Below are 19,100 nucleotides of genomic sequence, written 5' to 3'. Positions count from 1 at the left end.
CTTTTAATTGACTTTTAAAGCAACATTGCATTAAAAGTGTAATTATTTGCAGACTGACAATGACATCAGGTATAAACATCCATGAAGACTCCTTCATGTTCATAGCAGGTGTTGTTTATGACGGTGTCAAAAAAAAAAAGCGTTACCGTTGTTTGCTCTAGAAACCAAAACTACTTGGTAATATTTAATATTTCTGCAGGGTGTTTTAGGTATTTCCTCACAGGACAGGTCAAGATGGGCTCAATGGATTAAAACTGTAGTCGCTAATTGTTGCACTGATGTAAAAGGAGCCCAGACCAAGAACTGAGTGCATAATTTTCAGTAGACCCTCATTTCTGATTAAAAAAATCTTGAAATCTTCAAACACGCCGACACAGAGGATGAGCTCATTTTATTCCCATAAGGCATCTCAGTTGTTACATCACCTGCCTCACAACATCCACGTCGTCTCACAGACAGAAAGATAGAAAAATATATGTCACAACGAAGCTTTTCAAAGTGTACATTCTTGAAAGTACTATTGAGTTACAGTTTAATAACATAGTCATTCCCAGCCTAAAGTGACTGTACAGGACTTTTTTTTTCTTCCAATAATTCAGCCAATCACTGAACAGTCTCTGCTTTTCCACGGCGGTCGGTCGTCGCCGGTTGCAGAAACTCCGTCCAGGAGAGGAAACAGTCGGGAAGCGTCTGGGCAGCAGTGAGACATGAACTCCAGGCTTTGAGCTCCAGCAGATGTTTCAGTGACATCCTCACTCAGGCTACTCAGAGTCAGAAGAGCCCTTTTTCTTAAAAAAAAAAAATATATATTGAAAGTAATTACTAATTACTACAATTTCTTCTTCTTTTATGTCGTTACCAGCTTGTGTTTGCGTCGACATCCTGAGATGAGAGCATGCAACTCTTTCACGTTCACAATACTCACCATGATGCGTGTGGAAAAGAAAAGAACAAACATTTCACAAGAGAAAGGAATGTCAGAAAGAGCGCGTTGATATCGCTCAGCAATTTTTCTTTTTTTTTTGTTTTGTTCTTGATGTGCCAAAGAATTGAGGGAAACCAGCAGCAGGTGGTTCTTGAACGCAACAGAAAAGAAAAAAGCAGCCGACTGAGTTAGAAAACAAAATGCTATCCTCTCTCGACGGCATCTCTGTGCTTATTTACATCCAAAGAAGAGCAGATGACTGGAATGCAATCTCCATTTTTTTTTTTTTTTCGTCCACTTGACTTTCTGACGGCAGCGGTAAATCCCGGACCGCTCGTCGGTCGAGTCGCGTTGCGTGACGGCAGACGTCGCCGCCAATCACGCCGAATTCTGATAGGCACAAACACGGAGGAGGGCAGCATTGACCTGGAGGATGAAAACAGTTACTGATGATGATGATGATGATGATGATGTGGTTTTAATGTTGGGATCATGTTTACCTACATTTCTGGTCATGTGTGATCATTGTTACGCCTCGTTCTCAATGGTCATCACTGGGTTACTGGCACCTGAACACACACACATAAACACACGTAAAACACTCCAGTGAAGTAAAACAACAAGTAGAAAAAGTTTCAGAAGTATTCATCCCCCTTGAACTTTTCTACATTTTTCACTTTAAAAAAAATCAGACAAGCAGCTAAGATGCATCATTTTTGTGTTGGTTTGTAAAAAATAAAAAAAATCACAATTTATTGAAATCTTGGGCTCCAACGTGACAAAATGTGGAAGTGTTAAAGGGGTGCAAAGAATATTTTTGCAAAGATCACAGTGTCCGTGGCCTTGCCCTTCTTGTCCTTGTCTCCTGCACCTTCACTCTCTGACCAGGAGGGGGTGCTGGTGAGCAGTCGACTCTGGCTCTCTCGGAGCGGTTTGGACGGGAACTGGCGGCCCTCTGCTGCACTAAAAAGACAAAGAAAAAAACACAAACTAATAAAACTGTTTATGATAAAATAGTTCTGTATGCTGGGATGAAACCTAAAGTCAATTTCATTTCATTATTTGTCTTTATTCTCTTGGATTTTAAGTGAAACAGAGTAAAACAGTCACCTCTTGCTGGCTGAGCTGGATCCAGAGGGAGACGACGGCTGCTCAGGGTCCAGATTCACCAGGCAGGTCGGGAATGAGCATCCGTCACCTAAACTGTACAGACAACACAGGAAGAAGAGCTGCTGATACTGTACATAAAAATCAAATGATCTATTTTAACTCTGGTCTTATATTTATTACTTTCACCCTCCTGGGCTGAAATTTCAAAATGGCTTGTAGGGGCAGCAGCAAGTTTATAGGGAGGCGCCAAAGACTTTGAATTTTTTTGTAATGAATGTATGCTTTACATTATAACTTATATGAAACTCATTATACAATTATACGATGTTGATGTATACAAACTCACACATTTGAAAACTCTGACCTTAAATTAGATCTTTATGGGACCAACATGGTTTTAAGCCTGCTTATGTGTGGGCCAACCTATTAATGTGCTGTAATTTTCATGAATTAAATGCTTTTTTTTTTCTTTTCAGATAGGGCACGAAAACTGACTCTAGCCCAGGGTCCCTTATCTTTCTGAATCCGGCCCTGCTCACTGCACAAACACGCATAGTTTACGTTCTCTTCTTATTGCATACAGGAGCAAATAGAGAAGCAGAAAATAAAAATGTCCAGATTTATATAATGAACAAAGAAAACTCTGAAAAAAGTAGGTAGCATTAATGATTAAAAAAAAAAAAAAGTTATTTCTTCCTGCAGCTTACATGTGTATGAACGTAACAAAAGAGTTCAGTATTTCATTTGCGGCGTTATATTCACTTCAGCTGTCAAATGCGAGAAGTCCCTGACACACTTAAATCATAGATTTTACAGCCGAAGGGAAATCTAGACCTGAACGTCAGTAGTGATACAATCAGAGTGTTTTTCGTTCTGTCAGCAGGAATTAGTGAGATTGCTGAGCTGCAGCCTCTGTATTGATTTACAGCGCTGATGCTGATGCTGATGCTGAGCAGCAGCGCTTTGCAGGGACTTTCAGTCGTTTGAAGCACTTTGTTAGACAGTAAGTGGCCGGGCTCAGATAGCTCCAGGTTGAACACAGACTCCATTCACACATGTATAAATATACATCAGTTAGACTGTATATATGTCTGAATTCCTGCAGATTGCTGACATTTAGGGAGCTGCTGTGAAAATGGGAATCTGACAGAGTGAGACTCAATAAAATGCTTCGTGAAAGAATTCTCTCCCCTTTTCACGTTTGTCCCGTTACGACCACAAACTTCACAGTGTTTTATTGGGACTTTATAGACCAACACACAGTGTGTCATTTTTACCTAAATGTTTTCTTGTTACATATTTGTTAAAACTGTCACCATGTTGTGACTATGAGTCAGACAGTTTGAAAAAATCCTCCACCTCCTCTACTGAAGAAGTGCACAGCTCTCAGTCAGAAACAACCAATCAGAGCCAGGAGGAGGGACTTATCTGTGCCAATCATGCTCGTATACGTGCTGTTAATGTGCTAATCGCGGAGAAACACCTTACTGCTACAGGAAAACTGTTCATCTCCCATCATGCAGAGGGGCTACGTTATGGTGAACCAGCTGTAGCGTAGCAGAGAACAGCTCATACACTAGTATGATTGCCAGCGCTCAGAAAAAAAAAAAAAAACCCCTGTCTCTGATTGGTTCTTTCTGACTGAGTGGCGGATTTCTGTAGAGAAGTTAGATTTTTTTTTCACGCATTATCTGTCTTATATCAAACTTTCACATCATAATAACAATTTTAATCAATATGTTAAAAAAATATTTTTATGCAACTTTAAGTGAAAGTAAAATGGCGCCCGCGTCTAAATAAATCTTTTTCCAGACGATAATTTCAAAGTGTGATGTGCAAACTCAAATTCAGCCACAGATTCAAAGGCTGTTGAAGAATTTTTTTCCCCTGTTTTTCTATTTTCTATCTGCTCTGATCAACTCGCCGCCGCTGCCATGTTTCACCATGGTGACGTCGTGTGTAGAGTGCAGTGTTAAATAAAATGCCCCCCCCCCCAATAAAATCCATTGATATCTGGATTTGTTACGTGATAAAATGTGAAAAAGTTCAAAGAGTATAAACACTTCTGCAGGCCCTGCTTATATTCTATAACATAAAACAGAGTGTCCACATCTGTAAGTTATTACACCTCAACGAGGATTATAAGGAGAACAGGGGCGGCGGGTGAAGGATGAAAAACGCCCCTGACTCGTCTCGTCTGGCAGCTTGTAATGTGCATGCAGAGGCTCTTCACCGGCTGACAGCATAAGCTGCTCCATCTGAACACAAAATCCCCCATCTGCTCATCAAACACGAGCTTGTCTTATGAGATCACTCGGTGGGACGTTCAAAATCGCGCCGGCGGAGCGCGACGGGGGAAAACTTTGATCTGACTGCTGCGCTGAGGCTTCTGTGGAGTCATGTGACGTTTCTGATGCTGAGGTCGATCTGGAGCGGAGCAGATCAGCAGCCAGACAGAGGGCTGAAATAAAACTAAAACTATTAGCAGAGGAATGAGGTTGGGTGATCGGGGCATTAGAGCTGGAAACAGTCTCCTTAAAGGGGCAGAATTATGCTAAATCAAATTTTTATGATGTTGTTCCCTCATCAAAAACACACCTGGAGTGTCGCTTTGATTCTTTCATGCATGTTTGAGAAATCCTTTTATCTCCATGGCAACCATTCAGCTGTGAAAAACGACTCATTGGACCTTCGAGGACGAAGCTCGTCCTCTGAGCTGCACTTTTCAGGTTTCCAAGCTTCTCCCTCACAGAGCAGCCCTCCCTCGCATTGCTCCCCCCTCTGCTCCTTCGGACTAGCCAGCAGCAATTAGCAAACACCGTTGTTAAATGTTTAATAGAGGAGCCATGCTGTGATCACTTCCTGAAGGTGGAGTTTCAGAAAGAGCAGGAGCCTCTTAAAGAGACAGAGGCCCAATTTCAAGGCGTTAAAATACAACATCAAATTTTATTTAAGTCATTCTTGATATAAACAGCCTTTTTATAGCAACTGATTTTTACTTGATTATGTTGTAAAATGACACTGTGTGCCTGGAAAATACATAATACCGCTATTAATAATAACAGTTGATGTTTCTTGAAGTGTAACAGTGTAATCTGTTTTATTTTTTTAAAATGTATGTTATTTGACAGTTGTGCGTTGAAATTTGAGTCTGTTCAAAATGCAACTGTAGTATACATTGGTGTAATTTATTTTAATTGTACTCATTTTCTGTATTTGTGTTGTTTACTTTTGTTGTTTGTGCGTTGTGCCATCTGTGTTTATATTTTTATTCTGGTTACTTTCATTTTTCTTTAAAATGATGCGTGGCACACATTAGCCCAGGGCACCAAACAGTCTAGGGCAGCCCCTGCACTCACACAGACTTAAAGACAAAAAACCCAATTCACTAAAAACAGTCATGGTTTTGTACTTTGGTTGGAAGCCAGAGTACACCGAGAGAGAGAGAGAGAAAAAAACACATCACAAACACTTTTAAAACCGTTCGGCTTCAACTGGCTGACGGATGATCTCACCTGGAGAAAACGGGAACAGGCCAGTATTTGGCCTCATCCCCAAACACCTGGAGGAAGTTCTTGGTGAAACCGAGGCTGAAGCCGTTCTTGTCCGTGCCGTGACGAAACACGGGAGCACGCACTGCCTCTGAAACGGCAGACAGACAGACAGACAGACAGACAGACAAAGGAGAAAACATGAGCAAACGCATACTGGCTCTGCTTAGACGCCCGACTGATGACGCGACTCCGGGTCAGCAGGGGGAGCCCTAACCCTCGCTCAGTGAAATTCCTCTGAACCAAAGCGTCTTTGTTGCGCTGCTCTGACGGCTGTTTCGCCAGGTGTGACGTTTTGCCTTTCTGGACGCCGTATCGGTGTCCGTCTCTAAGCGGCTTACGGCTCTGAGCCGTGCGTCTTTGCGTGATGCTGCTGTAACACGGTCCTCTGGGTAATCCGCTCTCATCGACGCACCGAGACAATGCCTGCCACTGTGCGCTTCTAATGAGAAACGAAAAAAAATGTATATAAATACAATTTAAATCTCTCCATCTCCGATGCGTCGAGGAGGACGGATGTAACCGGAGGTCCTGGCCAAGGCCGGATTTAGAGGAATGAGGGCCCCTGGGCTGGAGCAGGTTTTGGTGCCCTAGCCCAAAAAATAAAATAAAAATAAGTTTACTCATGCAGTTCACAAACCGATGGATTATTGGTTTAAAATGTCCGACTGATTGCTCCGAGTTGGTGTCAAAAGTATATGCTATATTGTCATACATTTTCTAATATTTCAGTGTTTAAATTCACAAAAATTTATCAACATGCTTTTTTTGTCACAAACAGTAGGAGAAAGAAAGCAGTTGATCCGACTTTAAAAAACTGAGTTCATTTGTTGCAAGTAACCAAACTAAGCTTATCCAAATAAATATATTAAGTTTATGCGGTTGTCTTGTTAAACAGGCGTAAATAAATTAAGTTTAACTAACTTAATTTGATTGCATACGATGTATTTTAATGTTAGAGCGACTTTCTCTTTTTTCAATAAACTGTAGCTCGGAGAATAAATAGACGTTGAAATACTTTTGTTATTTTATAAATCATTGAGAGGCTCAGCACTAAAATACATTAAAGATCTGCTGCTGCTGTCTGAACCCTCCAGACCGTTCAGGTCTTCTGCTTCTGGTTCTGGTTCTGCTCTGCATCCCCAGAACCAGAAACAAACATAAAGAAGCAGCATTCAGCTTCTATGCACCACAAATCTAGTGCATAGAACTTCAAAACACTAAGTTCCTTTAAATCAAGGCTAAAACCCCTTATTTGTTTAGAGTTTGTCTTTGATTAATAATTGAATCACTGACTAATATACTTAACGTATATTTTCTCATTATTCTTGATTTTGATTATGGCATTTGACAACTTAATGTTTGTTTCTGGTTTCATAACTGATTATTGTGTAATTTTTTTATCATACAAAAAAAATTGCCTCCCCCAAAAACCTGCAGCCCTGGGCTACCGCCCCAGTCTGGCCCCGATGGTGGCTGTGGCTGAAAACGAGACGTACCCAGCGTGGATCTGTTCTTGCAGACGAGCCAGCAGTGATAAATGAAGAGAGAAGCCAGGCTGATGGAGAACATGGAGGCTGAGAAGAAGAGGAACAGGATGTGGAACTTCGCCTGGGTGTCCGGGAGGCCTTTCTGGAGAGGAAGACGGAGAACGTTACCATGAACCCGCTGGTTCTGAGGGGCAGAAGACTGGCTGGACCTACGGGAATTAGAGATTCAGTGTCCTACAGAGTCCCTGTGGAAGCCCAGCTCCAAAAGGAAAAACCTTAATTAGGAGATATTATCTTTTTTAATATGAGCAGCGAAGCCATAATTAAAAGTGCCGTTATTAAAGATTTCATTTGATTACAAACTGTCATGTTAATGAGCCAAAGAGTTCCCATTGAGGAGAATTAAATAAAACAACTTCACTGAAACATAGAACAAGAATTGGATAAATAAGTTTGAAACCACAGCGCACATTTATATTATACGGATTCAAATAAATACAAATCCACACCAACGTCACGCAGAAATGGTAGAGATTTGTGTAACTTCAGCTCATCCTGTTGATGCAGAGCTTCATTTTACTCAAGGTATTCAGCAAATGGCTAATTAGCTGAGCATATCTTGTCTTTAGTGCAGCCATCGTGTTAGCCGTACGCTGGTTAGCATCTAGCAAAAGCTAAAATTAACTTTAAGCCACCGCAGCTTTACCTTTTGGCTAACGCTGTGACTTAAGATGTTCGTCATTGTCCTTTATTCTTCAAATGAAGACAAACTACGTCAGCATCACTGACCAGTAAGACCAGTGAGGATTAGAGAAGCAATGAGCATCGCAGTCTAAGTCATTTTCAACTTACGGTATCACTCAGTACAAGCTAAATAAGGCTAGCATGCATTTGCTCACCAGCAAGCTACTACTTAGCATGTGCTAATTAGCCATACGCATGACATTAGTTTTAAATTACTACCTATTTATGTTAAAAATAAATCAACATGTAATATGCTAGTCTTTTTTTTACCACTTCAAAGCTTATTGTTAAGAATTATGATTAATTACTGTCTTAAAACAGTAATTAATAATATCATAATAGACTGTGATATCTACAGTGTACGTTAAATTAGAGCTCAGCATTTGAAAGCTTTGACAGTATTTAATAAAAAAAAACGATAAGTAATATTTGTGAGATGCAATCTCACAGTTATAGCATGCTTAATAATTTGTTGTTTTTTTTTAATCCTTTAAATTGGTGTTGAAAATGGGCTTCCATAGAGTTCTTTACACAGCGACAGACAAGTTTGGTTCCCCTGAACAGAATCTCTTTCGCTGTCGAGCAAAACTATGAGCTGTTTCTGACGGGCCGTCCTGCCCTTTGCTGTCAGCTGGAACAGGCACCTCCATCTATTTTCCAGATGGCGTGATGCTCCCTTCCAAACTCTGCAGGTATCCGGTGAAAACCCCCGTCTTCCTCTAGCAGAGAGAAGTTCTCAATGTCACTGACTGCAGCACAGCAACAAACCGCAGCTCAAACAGAAGGCTAAAAAAAAAAAATACAAGCCAAATATTTCAAGGGGAGCTCAAACTTTTGCGTGCCACTGTTTCCAGTTTCTAATTTAGTGCATTGCTAACGAGCTGCGTGGTTCGTACCAGGTACTCTCTCAGACGGAAATGTGCTCTACCTCCAGCCTTGTTGAAAAGATCAAACATCACATTATGAAACAAAACAACACAACACAGTACACTCTGCTGGGTTTTTTTAGACGTTTTACAGAATGAATGTGCCGATTTGTCTGTACTTACTGTCCAGAACTTGATGAAGTACTGGAGATCTGTGGCGGTAATAAAAAGGCAGTAAAGCAGAGAGTAGGCCAGGAACAGCATGAAGAACTTGTAGTTGGAGAATCCCACACAGTTGTTGACCCTGCAGACAGACGATGAAGAAAGGTCGTTAGGATTAACCCGGACGCTTAAACATCCCCCAACGAGATGCTAAGCAAGACATTTGTTAGCCTGTTGCCGTTTCAGTTTATCCTGCTGGATTATTTGCTGGTTGGAGAGCAAACAAAGTTTCATCTGAACAAACGATTTGGTTAAAAACTCAGCAGAGAGCAGATCATGTTCATGTTGAACTCAGCTTGGATTTCTCCCCCTCTGCAGACAGTCAGTCCTCTGGCTGCGTTTGAATTGCTATAATAATAGTGTGTTTACAAAAGTATCGATACGCCTTTTCCACATTTTGTCTGGTCGCACTCACAAGACACGTCAAATTTCTTGCCACAGATTCTCATTTGGATTTAGGTGTGGACTTTGACTGGGCCATTTTGTGGCTTTATGACCGGTGTTGTTGTCCTGCTGCTCGTTTGCTTCCAGGGTCGCCCTGCATTTCACTCCATCTCTACCCTCCAAAGGAATCAGAGACAGGCGTGCAGAGTTATAATTGAGTAGTTTTTGGAAAATATGGGGAAAAAACTATATGGATTTTGGACTGAAACAAATGTTCCGATAGGGCGAAGACAAGGGGAATTAGGAAGTAGCAGTGAAAGTAGATTGAATACCTGCAGGTGTCTCAATTTAGCCAAAATACGACGTGAGCAATTATGCTGAGGTAAAATGAAAACAAAACGTAAAACCCGACAAATAAATCCATAAGATAAAAAATATAATCGTATATGTGTACACATACATTTATACATAGTTTTTTTTTTCTTTTCTTATTAACCTTCACTCCCTCAAAATTTTTCTGGCTTAGTCTCCTCACGCCTATAAAACATTTCCTAGAGCCGCCACTGGCAGTTGCCATGTGACAAACTGTGGAACAGCTCCAGGGGTGTGAACACTTTCACAAGGCTCTGCGCTCGGCGTTACGGAAAACCCCTGCTAGTCCGAACGCAAACGGAAAGTGACGTTCAATAAATAGTTTTGTGTGCATCGGTGTCGGGGCGACGGCGCGGTACGTACCAGGGGCAGTGGTGATCCATCTTCAGGATGCATCTGCAACACAGCACGAGTCGACATCAGTGTAATTAAATTGGACCCCTCCTGTCAGCATGCTATCGCGCTATATTGTTATATGATCTGTGCTGCGGAGGTGCGGGGGAGGCATACTTATCGCAGACTGAACAATGGTGGCATCGATCAGGCTTCAGCAGCTGGCAGCGGTCACAGAAACGAATCGCTGAGGAGACACAGTCAGTTCAATCACTCAGTAATCAGCCGCCACTGCCTCTCTTAGCCCTTGACCCAAAGAGGCCGAGCCGGGCCGGGCTGCGTATATTTTTGGCAGTAACGGAACCCCGTAAGGCTCGTTCGTGGAGCGTGTCGTTACCTCCGGAGTTGGTGCGCGTGTAGATGGGCAGATCCTTGGCTATTCTCCTCAGGATCTCTTGCTGGGACTCTCCGCGATCTTCGCGCTCCAGCAGCTCCTTGTCAGAGTGGGACAGCTGAAACTACGCAGGGCAGAGGGGAGAGACAAAGCTCAGCTCTCTGACCCGCTTGTGCCACAAGCGCAGAGCCGGCTGGACATTACTGACATAATATATATATATGTGACTGAACAGTGGAAGCAAATAACCGAGATGATAATAACAGGAGAGAATTTATTAAGGTGGACGAAACCTCCACTGATCGATCGATTACATCTCATAAAGAAGAATCTCATATGTGAGCCGACGCAGCGGTGGGATGTGTTCATGTGCTCACTCTGCGGTCAGAATCACAGCCATTAAAGTGCAGCAGCTTCAGGCACTCCTACCAGGAAGCATTATTAGTCTAAATGGAGCGCTCAATCACATGAGAGCAGGGGGCTGTAGCCGCTTCCTGCAGCGTTTCATCATCCCGACCGGACGAACTCACCTCCTTCAGGGGGTTCATGGGTTTGGTGAAGATGGTCTGCCAGTACGCCCACACGAACATGATGAAGATGGCATGGTAGGCCAGCAGGTAGACGACTGCAAGCAGACCGACAGGAACAACAGTCTGTGTGTGTGTGTGTGTGTGTGTGTGTGTGGCCGTGTTCACAGTGGGAATTTCTACGGTGTTACCACGTCTTCTGCTTCTTAGGAGAAACCTCAGTTATTACACAGTTATTAGCATTCAATGCCTAGTATTCATGGTTTACTGTAGAACTCAGCCGTACCACTTATAGATGGCTAAAAGATAGGTTATATGTTACCCATGCATCTATAAACATGTTATAAATCATTAATGACTGTTAGAATGCATTAATTAAGGGTGAGAAGGAGAGTATAAGCTAAAGAATTATGTTTACAAGGTAATCCAAAATGTTTAACAACTCTATATAAATTACATCTGAACTGACTTGGCTCATTATTACCTTGGCAAGAAACATGTAGATTTTGTCTCCTTCTCACCCTTAATTAATGCATAACAATAAACATTTATTAATGGTTTATAAAGTGTTTAAAGATTAATTAATAACATATCTAAAACCTATTTAAAAGCCAACTATTATTGTAAAGCCAACTCAGCTTTCAATAAAAGAAATACTGCAGTTGATAATATAAACAGCTTTCAGATGATTTTTTGCGGGAATTTATTTTTTTATTTTTTGCAGTGATTTGACCATAGTTTAGTTATTGTATTTATAATAGTATGGAACAAAATTGGGGCCAAAAATGTTTGCTCGTTTTTGTTTTCTTTCTTTCTTTTTTTTGCTAAAAAAAAATTCAAACATACAAAAAAAAGTATCTTAAACTTAAATAAGACCTAAATTTGAAAAGTAGTTTTGAACTTATTTTTCCCCCACTTTGTTATTTAGTTAGATTTTTTTCTGTTTCAAAATTAACATTGACATTCATTTTCTTTTTGTTTTTTTTTACAGGGTACCATCTGGTGTTGAATTCCAATCAAATCTTCAATCAAATCAGAATTATAATTTGAGCAAAACTAATCAAATTAGCATTAACAAAATAGAGAGATTTTTTAAAAGATTTTTCAAATATATGTTTTTTTTTTCAGTGCATGTTGCTGTTTGTTCTATGAAGTTCTCACAAAAATCTCTGTAACATGACAAATTAAGGAAATGTCCACAGGGTGTGAATACTTTGGGAAAGCATCATCATACCTAAAGCTTTATCGTGGCTAAACGCCCGAAAAAAGAAAACAGGTGATCCAACCTAAATATGTTGCAATAACTGGTCACAAGTGACAAAATTAAGTTAATCCAAGTCAATTTATGAAATTGTCATGTTAGATAAATGTAAATAAAGTACATTTGATAAATTTAATTTAATGAGTTGTGACCAACTACCACATTATCTTTGAAGCTGGAACTCCGCTCTCTTTTTTCGACTGGGAGAATATTGTCTCGTAGATCTCTTACCCTTTTCTCCTGTGTCCTCGATGGATTCTGGAAAACAAACCATTAAAAAAAGACAATCAGCGTGAGGAAATATGCAGTGGGTGAGCGCAGCGCTGCTGGAGGAAAAGTCAAGCGTTTTGACTTCAGAGAGGTGGAAGTGAATAAACGCTGAGCTGGTGGAGCCTTCGGTTCCTGAGCTCAGTATGGTCAGACACAAAATCAATATGCAACATGCTGGTCAGTTTGACTCAGTGAGTCTCTCGGAAAATGTGCCTCTAATATTATTCCTTTAGAAAACCCGGCAGACGTACGAACGCTTCGTTTGGTGGAGAGCTGTAGGAGGAATAGTGAACGCGGTTTATCGAGTACATCGGCGGCCCTCTGCAGCAAACGTGGAAACGAAAGAAAAGGTGTGTGAGGCTAATGGGGTCAGTATCATCTAAAATCAACTCTTTTTAGCTTTACATCACGTTATAATGTTATTCCCTCATCAAAAATATACCTGGAGTGTTATTTTGTTTCTTTCATGCTTGTTTGAGAAAGACTTTAATCTCCATGGCAACCACTCAGCTGTGCAAAACGCCTGGTTAGACCTAGCCCCACCTTTGAAGACGAAGCTCCTCCTCCTTCAGAGCTTCCCTCTCAACAGAGCAGCCCTCTCACACGACTCCCCCACTCTGCTCCTTCAGACTAGCCAGCAGCAATTAGCAAACACCTGGTGGAACTGCTGAGCTCATTATAGGAGCTACTTCTCAATGCAACAACGGAAAAAACGTTTCTCAAAGGGTTAATAGAGGAGTCAAGTTGTGACAACTTCCTGAGGACAGAGTTTCAGAACGAGCAGGAGCTTCTTAAAGAGACAGAGGCCCAATCTCAAGGTGTTAAATTACAAAGCCAAATTTTACTTAAGCAACATTTGAGATAGTATTTTTATAACAATTGAAGTTAATATACTTGATTGTGCTATAAAGTGGCACCAATGGGCCTGGAAAACATACAATGTCGCTCCTTTAAAGGCATGTTATATTGACATGTCTGTAAAAGCGATACAAATACATTCTGGGATTTTTTTTTTATATCTCCGACAACCAAATTTCCACCTGATGTAGGTGCTTGGTTCAAAGGCTGATACTGATGCTGTTTGGTATCGTTTGACGGAAAATAGGTCAACCGCAGATTTCTGGAGGCGAGTTATGCAAACCAGACAATGGGATTAAGTGATCGGAGGAGCATCAGCTGATGATACTTTCACACAACCGACTCTGTGTGTCCTGTCTGCTGCTGAGTGAGATGGGGCCCCCGGAGCAGCTGCTTGTTGTTTTCATCTGTGTGACCTGAATGCATCACAATTTCAGTCTTGTGACGAGGCATGCGAAGGAAACGCAGTTTACAGAAGAAAAAAAGAAAAAAACAAAGCCTGCTGATGGAGGGTTTATTTTGGATTTCCCTCCAGCGCTCACTGATCTACAGAGTTGATTCTGTGAAGAAGGTTAATATTTCGGGAACAAGCTGTCAGAACATCCTCTCCTCTCTCATTAGACCGTCTCCATTTCATCCCCTCCACCCCACTTTTTTTTTTTTTTTTGACTTTCCTTCCACGCGCTCTGACTTCTTGCTGCCAAATGGAGCGCGAGCGAGACATCCTAGAAAACCATCACTATCCGGGTCAACCCAGTAAACTCAGGAAACCCGTTACGGGTGCGCGCGCAGGAAAGCCATTAAGGGTCCGGCTTTCTGCCAGCAGATAATGCTGATTGTGTCTGTGCTGGTGGATATAAATTTGGACGGCGGGTGCGGGGTGAGCACACGAGTCTGAAGCTTTCACTGTAAGACTTTAAGCTGGTGATGATGAAGTGGCAGAGGGAGAATCAGATGGTCTAATCCGTTTCTTATATCCTGTCACGCTGCACCGGTCGACAAAGTGCGCCTCACTGGTTTATTGTCCTGCGGTTTGTGTTTTTACAACAGCATGTAAAAACTGCAGATGCTAGCATATGACTGTCATCACGTAATGACGGCAGTAATTGAATGTTGGGGCTTTTTTTTAGCTAATATTAAGCACCACTAATGTAACTATTAATCGAAAGTACGCTGTCCAATAACCGATAAAATCGTTAGAAAGTAAAATAAATATCACCACGCTCATTTTGATTGTTGGTGGGGAAAGCTAATTAATCAATAAATTGATTTTATTGATTAATCAAATTTTTTTTTGTTTGAAGATTTTTTTTTCTTATTGGGGAAAAATCTGGATTTTTTTTCCACCATTGAAATTCTTGGGTTTCCGTAATCAAGAATGACGTCAGCAAACCCAGAACCGCCATCTTGTTTTACAGATTCTATGTTTATTTGGACTTGAATATTAGGGTCAGGCTAAAATTTTCCTTCTTTTTTTTTTAATTTCAAGAAAAAATATGTGATATTACAAGAATACAGTCATAATAAATTCACAATTTTATGAGAACTCCAACATGAAAAATAACAAACAATTAAAACGAGGAATTAGGCATTTTGTGAAGTTATACTTTGGTATAAATATACATATATGTAAGTATACTTTGGTTCATATGATCCTTAATAGAAATACCTGATCTCTTAACCCATTAGCATCAAATTATAGCTAATATCAGGAGTTTGGAGTTTGAGCAAACAACTGTGTCTGTTTTGAAAAAGGAACCACCCTGACTGATGTCAATGTATCTAAGCTTTTTTCCCCTCATCAGAACATACTTATAATTTTGTTGTTTGACTATATTATTGTAATTAATCAAAGATTCTCGTTGTCCGACCTTAACACGCCTTCACACAACTCTCAGAAGAGATGATTTTTTTCAAAAAAGCCACATTTTGAAAATATTCTGACATTTTTTTCCCTTAGAAAAGAAAGCTGGAAAAGAAAAACAGATTAAAATTGGAAGCCAGACCTCACTGAACAGCTTCGCATTTTGTCACATCGCAACTACAAACTCGAGCGGACTGAGCTGACCTTCATCTGAAGCACAAGCCTCACATAGCGCGAAGCTTGGTGGTGGCAGCGTCATGCTGTGGAGCAGCTTTTCTTCAGATGTGACAACTGATCATGACGCGCTCTACAAGTGTGAACTTTATGGAAGGGTGGAAAGAAAAAAAGTCCTTTGTTGAAAGGAGCTGCAAAGTAGGGTTAGAGTTATCCGAACCTCTAAGTGTACATTAGTATTAAATACAGACTAAACAACATTTTCCTCGTTCTTTTTCCTTCCTCTATCACAATGTCCCAAACCCAACCTGAAAATGAACATGTGGTCTGAGGACGGTAACAGACACAAAGAAACATCGCCATGCAGAATATAAATGCAAAGCTCTGGAAATACAATATCCTATGAAAGATAGCATCAAGCTAGTTGTTTTTGGCTGTGATAACAGAACTATGGCAACTGAGATTTGCAATTTTGTCTCAAGCCATGTAGTAAGCAATATGTGGAGGAAGGTGAGAGAGAAATAGCTTGAACGTAAGCAAAGCGGTGGCTGTATCATGCTGTGGGGACGTTTCAGGAGCGTCGGTAAGAGCTAAGAGGTAGATGCTGCAAAAGGAGCAGGTTCACCTTAAAATTCACCTTCCAGTAGGAAAACAACACCAACCACACAGCCAGAAACACTACAAAAGTCAGGGATCTGTTGTAAAAAATAAAAATAAAAATCCTGGACACACTTTTCAGATTTTTATATACAAAAGTTTTTGATAACATTTAATCCCCTCCCTTACACGACGCTATCAGATGCTACTTTCTGTTGGTCTATGAAAGTAAAAACCACAGAAAAGCACATTGAAGGTTGTGGTTGAAATGTGGCAAACAACTCAAAGGGGCTGAAAACTTTTTCCAGGCACAATTTTTAAGCCTTGAACAAACATTAAAATATTCATTTCGAGGCTAAAGACTAAAGATGGACCAGAATTGTACTCATAAGTACAAATATTGTTTATTTTACTGCTGATCTGAACTTTACATTTTAATTAACCGTTAAAGGCCCTTCTAGGGACGAGTGTTGTGAATTAGCTACGGCTATGTTCACTGTGACATACTTTTGTATCTGTCAATATCAAATAAACAACAAAATAAATAAAACACTGAACTCTAATAAAAGGGCATTTGAAATGTCAATTGACTGACTTTCATTACAGTATTATTGCTATTAAGACCCATCCCCTGTTGGGCTCCAGGGGACCTAGCAGCTTTGTTTGCTTATGCCTTGGCCCCAGTTTGCGTCTGCACCATTAAAAGACAAAAACCAAACAGTCTCGGACCCAAAACAAAAATTAAACCCGTTTCCCCCCCTCAATAACAAAAGAGACAAAACACCAGACAGAACAGAGGTATTCCCCTTTCCCACACACACATCCTCATAATACCCAGACAGCCGGCTCTTACCTATGCAAAGCTGCAAGACATAGGCGTAGTAGGACCACGCCACTATGAGGGCGATGAACAGGACCGGGATCCAGTAGAGGACTCTCTGACAGCCCCGCTTGATGCTCCGTGGACCCGACGGCGCCATGGTCTACGACTAGTCGATCATCGTACCGTGCGCATTCGCGTGCTGCTCCTCTTCTCCCGCGGCGCGTGTCTCCTACTTCTTCTCGTAGGAGCCGTCACTACATCGTAGTGTGATCACCAGCCTCACCGGGAGCTCAGTCGCAACGTCCCCGCCGGGCTCCTCTGATGCCTCTCTGCCGCACCGCCCCCCTCCTCTCCCTCTCTCTCTCTCTCTCCCTCTCTCTCCTACTACGGATAAGACGATATCAGACGGCTTGCCGCGCGCATTCTCACACATAAACACGAGCACGCGCGCAGACAGACGCAAGTCTGACTGAGAGCCAGCGCCGCGCGACACGTTGCCATGACGTCCACGGGATGCTGCAAGCCTGGCACATTTTTTTTTTTTGCGCGCTGGAGATAGGTTCAATGAGTTCAGACTGGATATATACGCACACACACACACACACACGTATTGGACCAGATCGTCCGGTCGTAGTGAAGGCAGCCACCTCCCATCATGCCCCGCGTTTTCACCGTTTAATATTTATTAGAAGCAGTCTCCTTCCGACGTTATCAAACATCTGCTTTAAATACAATGTCCGTGTTTGCTAAATATTTTGTGGTCAAGATATTTAGCCAGACTCTGGCCTCTTCTCTTTCGACCCAAGAACGTTCGTCTCGTTAATCGGTAGGTTACTGGTTCGAGTCCCACTCCGTCCGTCGTTGTTGGCGATCAAACATCCTATAATCCACTACTATTTACCACGTAGAATCAGATCATAACCACTAGCTATGCACTGTAAGTTTGTAGTTTGCCCTAGCAGAAAGTGTTATGGGGCACAGCATTAAGAAATTATTCAAACTAAAAACACTTGAGACATATTGAAACATATTTTTGCTCAACCAGTGATTCTGTTTTCATCCTTTGAATAAAGAAAATTTTGTTTATTATGTGCAGTTTCGAACAGTGGCAGTGTCTGATATAGCCGCCCTTGGCAACTACCCAGGGCAACATCTCATCAGCGGGCGCCGGGCGGCATGAGACCCTCTCACATGGCTATTCAAGTACTGAATAAATGAAGATAAAATCACATTAAATGTTTTACAGTGTCATCAGATAGATTAAAACTATAAAATTATGCCCTAATTCTTGTGTTTTAAAAACTAAAACAAAAGCATTAATGCAAATAAATAACACATTCACACATTTATGAGAGAAGCAAAACACCCTAGACTCGTTTATTTGAAATGAGACTCAGAGAATTATTTTATTGTGGCACTGATGGCTCTATTGGATGTTTCTAAAGGAGAAGAAAATAAATATTTTTTTCCTAAAATGAGAAATTCTGGAGTCAGTGTTTGTTGCCAGTTATGCAGCTGAAATACCTGAAAAAAAGACATCCTATTTGAGTTTTTAAAAAGCTTATGGATTTAATTGTTTACAAAGTTTGATATTTTCTTTAGATCAAATTGTATTTATAACATAACCCAACAAACCACAAAAGTGAAAGTCCTACTGCTGTTTTAAAATAAAATGTGTCAGCATAGCGATTTTTGGAAAACGTATTTACTGTGATACTTGTTATAAAAAGCTTCAGATCCACTGTCACTGTTATATGACATATTCTACATCCCAAAGTCTATCAGAGTGACAAACCAGAATAATGATTACAAGTCCTACTAGGTTTAATTTAGAGCCAACAATTAATATATAAACCTGGAGAATCCCCAAATATGCAAAACAAACATTTTGGAGGGTTTTTTCCCCTCCAAGGCTTCAGTAATATTCATATAGATCCATAGTGATGTTTAAAATGGCTTTCATCGTGGAAAAATGCTGAAAATAGTATCACATGCCAATTTTGACTGCTTGTAAGCCCCTGTAAATCATTACACGGTTTTCTCAAATCTCTGCAGTGGATTTTAACTCGGCCAACGGGACTTTATTCTGCAAGCACCAAACTATTCATTCACCGTCTTTTTTTTAAGCAAACAAGTTTTTCTGAGCCCCTCAGTCCCAGAGACTTACTTTATCTGCTGCGCAGCAAACAGTCTGGGCTGAAACCATCACTTTTGACAATTTCAGGTCAGCCGAAAGTGTGGCGTTTCTCCTAAAGCTCATTGACTTGAATGTTATTTTTAGCTTTGATTTGGCAGTGTGTGTGTGTGTGTGTGTGTGTGTGTGTGTGTGTGTGTG

At 41.0% G+C, this 19,100-nt stretch overlaps 1 protein-coding gene across 6 annotated transcripts; it reads right to left on the bottom strand.

Annotated features, from left to right (window-relative positions):
- Positions 1-812: 812 nt before the first annotated feature.
- On the bottom strand, positions 813-17,368 carry zdhhc2 (zDHHC palmitoyltransferase 2). Of its 6 annotated transcripts, none has more exons than XM_016672814.1 (14): positions 16,796-17,368; positions 12,411-12,437; positions 10,922-11,016; positions 10,395-10,515; positions 10,175-10,244; positions 10,028-10,060; positions 8,870-8,990; positions 8,717-8,755; positions 7,086-7,218; positions 5,551-5,677; positions 2,036-2,128; positions 1,741-1,888; positions 1,430-1,494; positions 813-1,351 (listed from the first exon to the last, which is right to left on the bottom strand). In XM_016672814.1, the coding sequence occupies exons 1-13, from the start codon at positions 16,920-16,922 to the stop codon at positions 1,477-1,479; spliced, it is 1,152 nt and encodes a 383-aa protein (XP_016528300.1). In that variant the 5' UTR covers positions 16,923-17,368; the 3' UTR covers positions 813-1,351; positions 1,430-1,476. The 6 variants fall into 6 exon arrangements, with proteins under 6 accessions (XP_016528300.1, XP_007554808.1, XP_007554807.1 ...); XM_007554746.2 differs by having other exon boundaries at positions 1,797-1,888; positions 16,796-17,367; XM_007554745.2 differs by having other exon boundaries at positions 1,773-1,888; positions 16,796-17,364.
- Between the last annotated feature and the right edge of the window lie 1,732 nt (positions 17,369-19,100).

The sequence above is a fragment of the Poecilia formosa genome, unplaced genomic scaffold (assembly GCF_000485575.1).
Source record: "Poecilia formosa unplaced genomic scaffold, Poecilia_formosa-5.1.2 Scaffold66, whole genome shotgun sequence".
Lineage (NCBI taxonomy): Eukaryota > Metazoa > Chordata > Actinopteri > Cyprinodontiformes > Poeciliidae > Poecilia > Poecilia formosa.
Note: the sequence above shows the minus strand (reverse complement) of the source record. Positions and strands in the feature narration are given on the sequence as shown.

Bases quoted from the DNA above. Each gene is read 5' to 3' on its own strand.
- zdhhc2 (XM_007554744.2), bottom strand. From the start codon at position 16,922: ATGGCGCCGTCGGGTCCACGGAGCATCAAGCGGGGCTGTCAGAGAGTC. The intron at 11,017-12,410 runs GTAAGAGATCTA...GTCTGCTTGCAG, and splicing joins CGAGGACACAGGAGAAAAGG to TCGTCTACCTGCTGGCCTAC. The intron at 2,129-5,550 runs GTGAGATCATCC...TTGTCTGTACAG, and splicing joins CCTGTTCCCGTTTTCTCCAG to TTTAGGTGACGGATGCTCAT.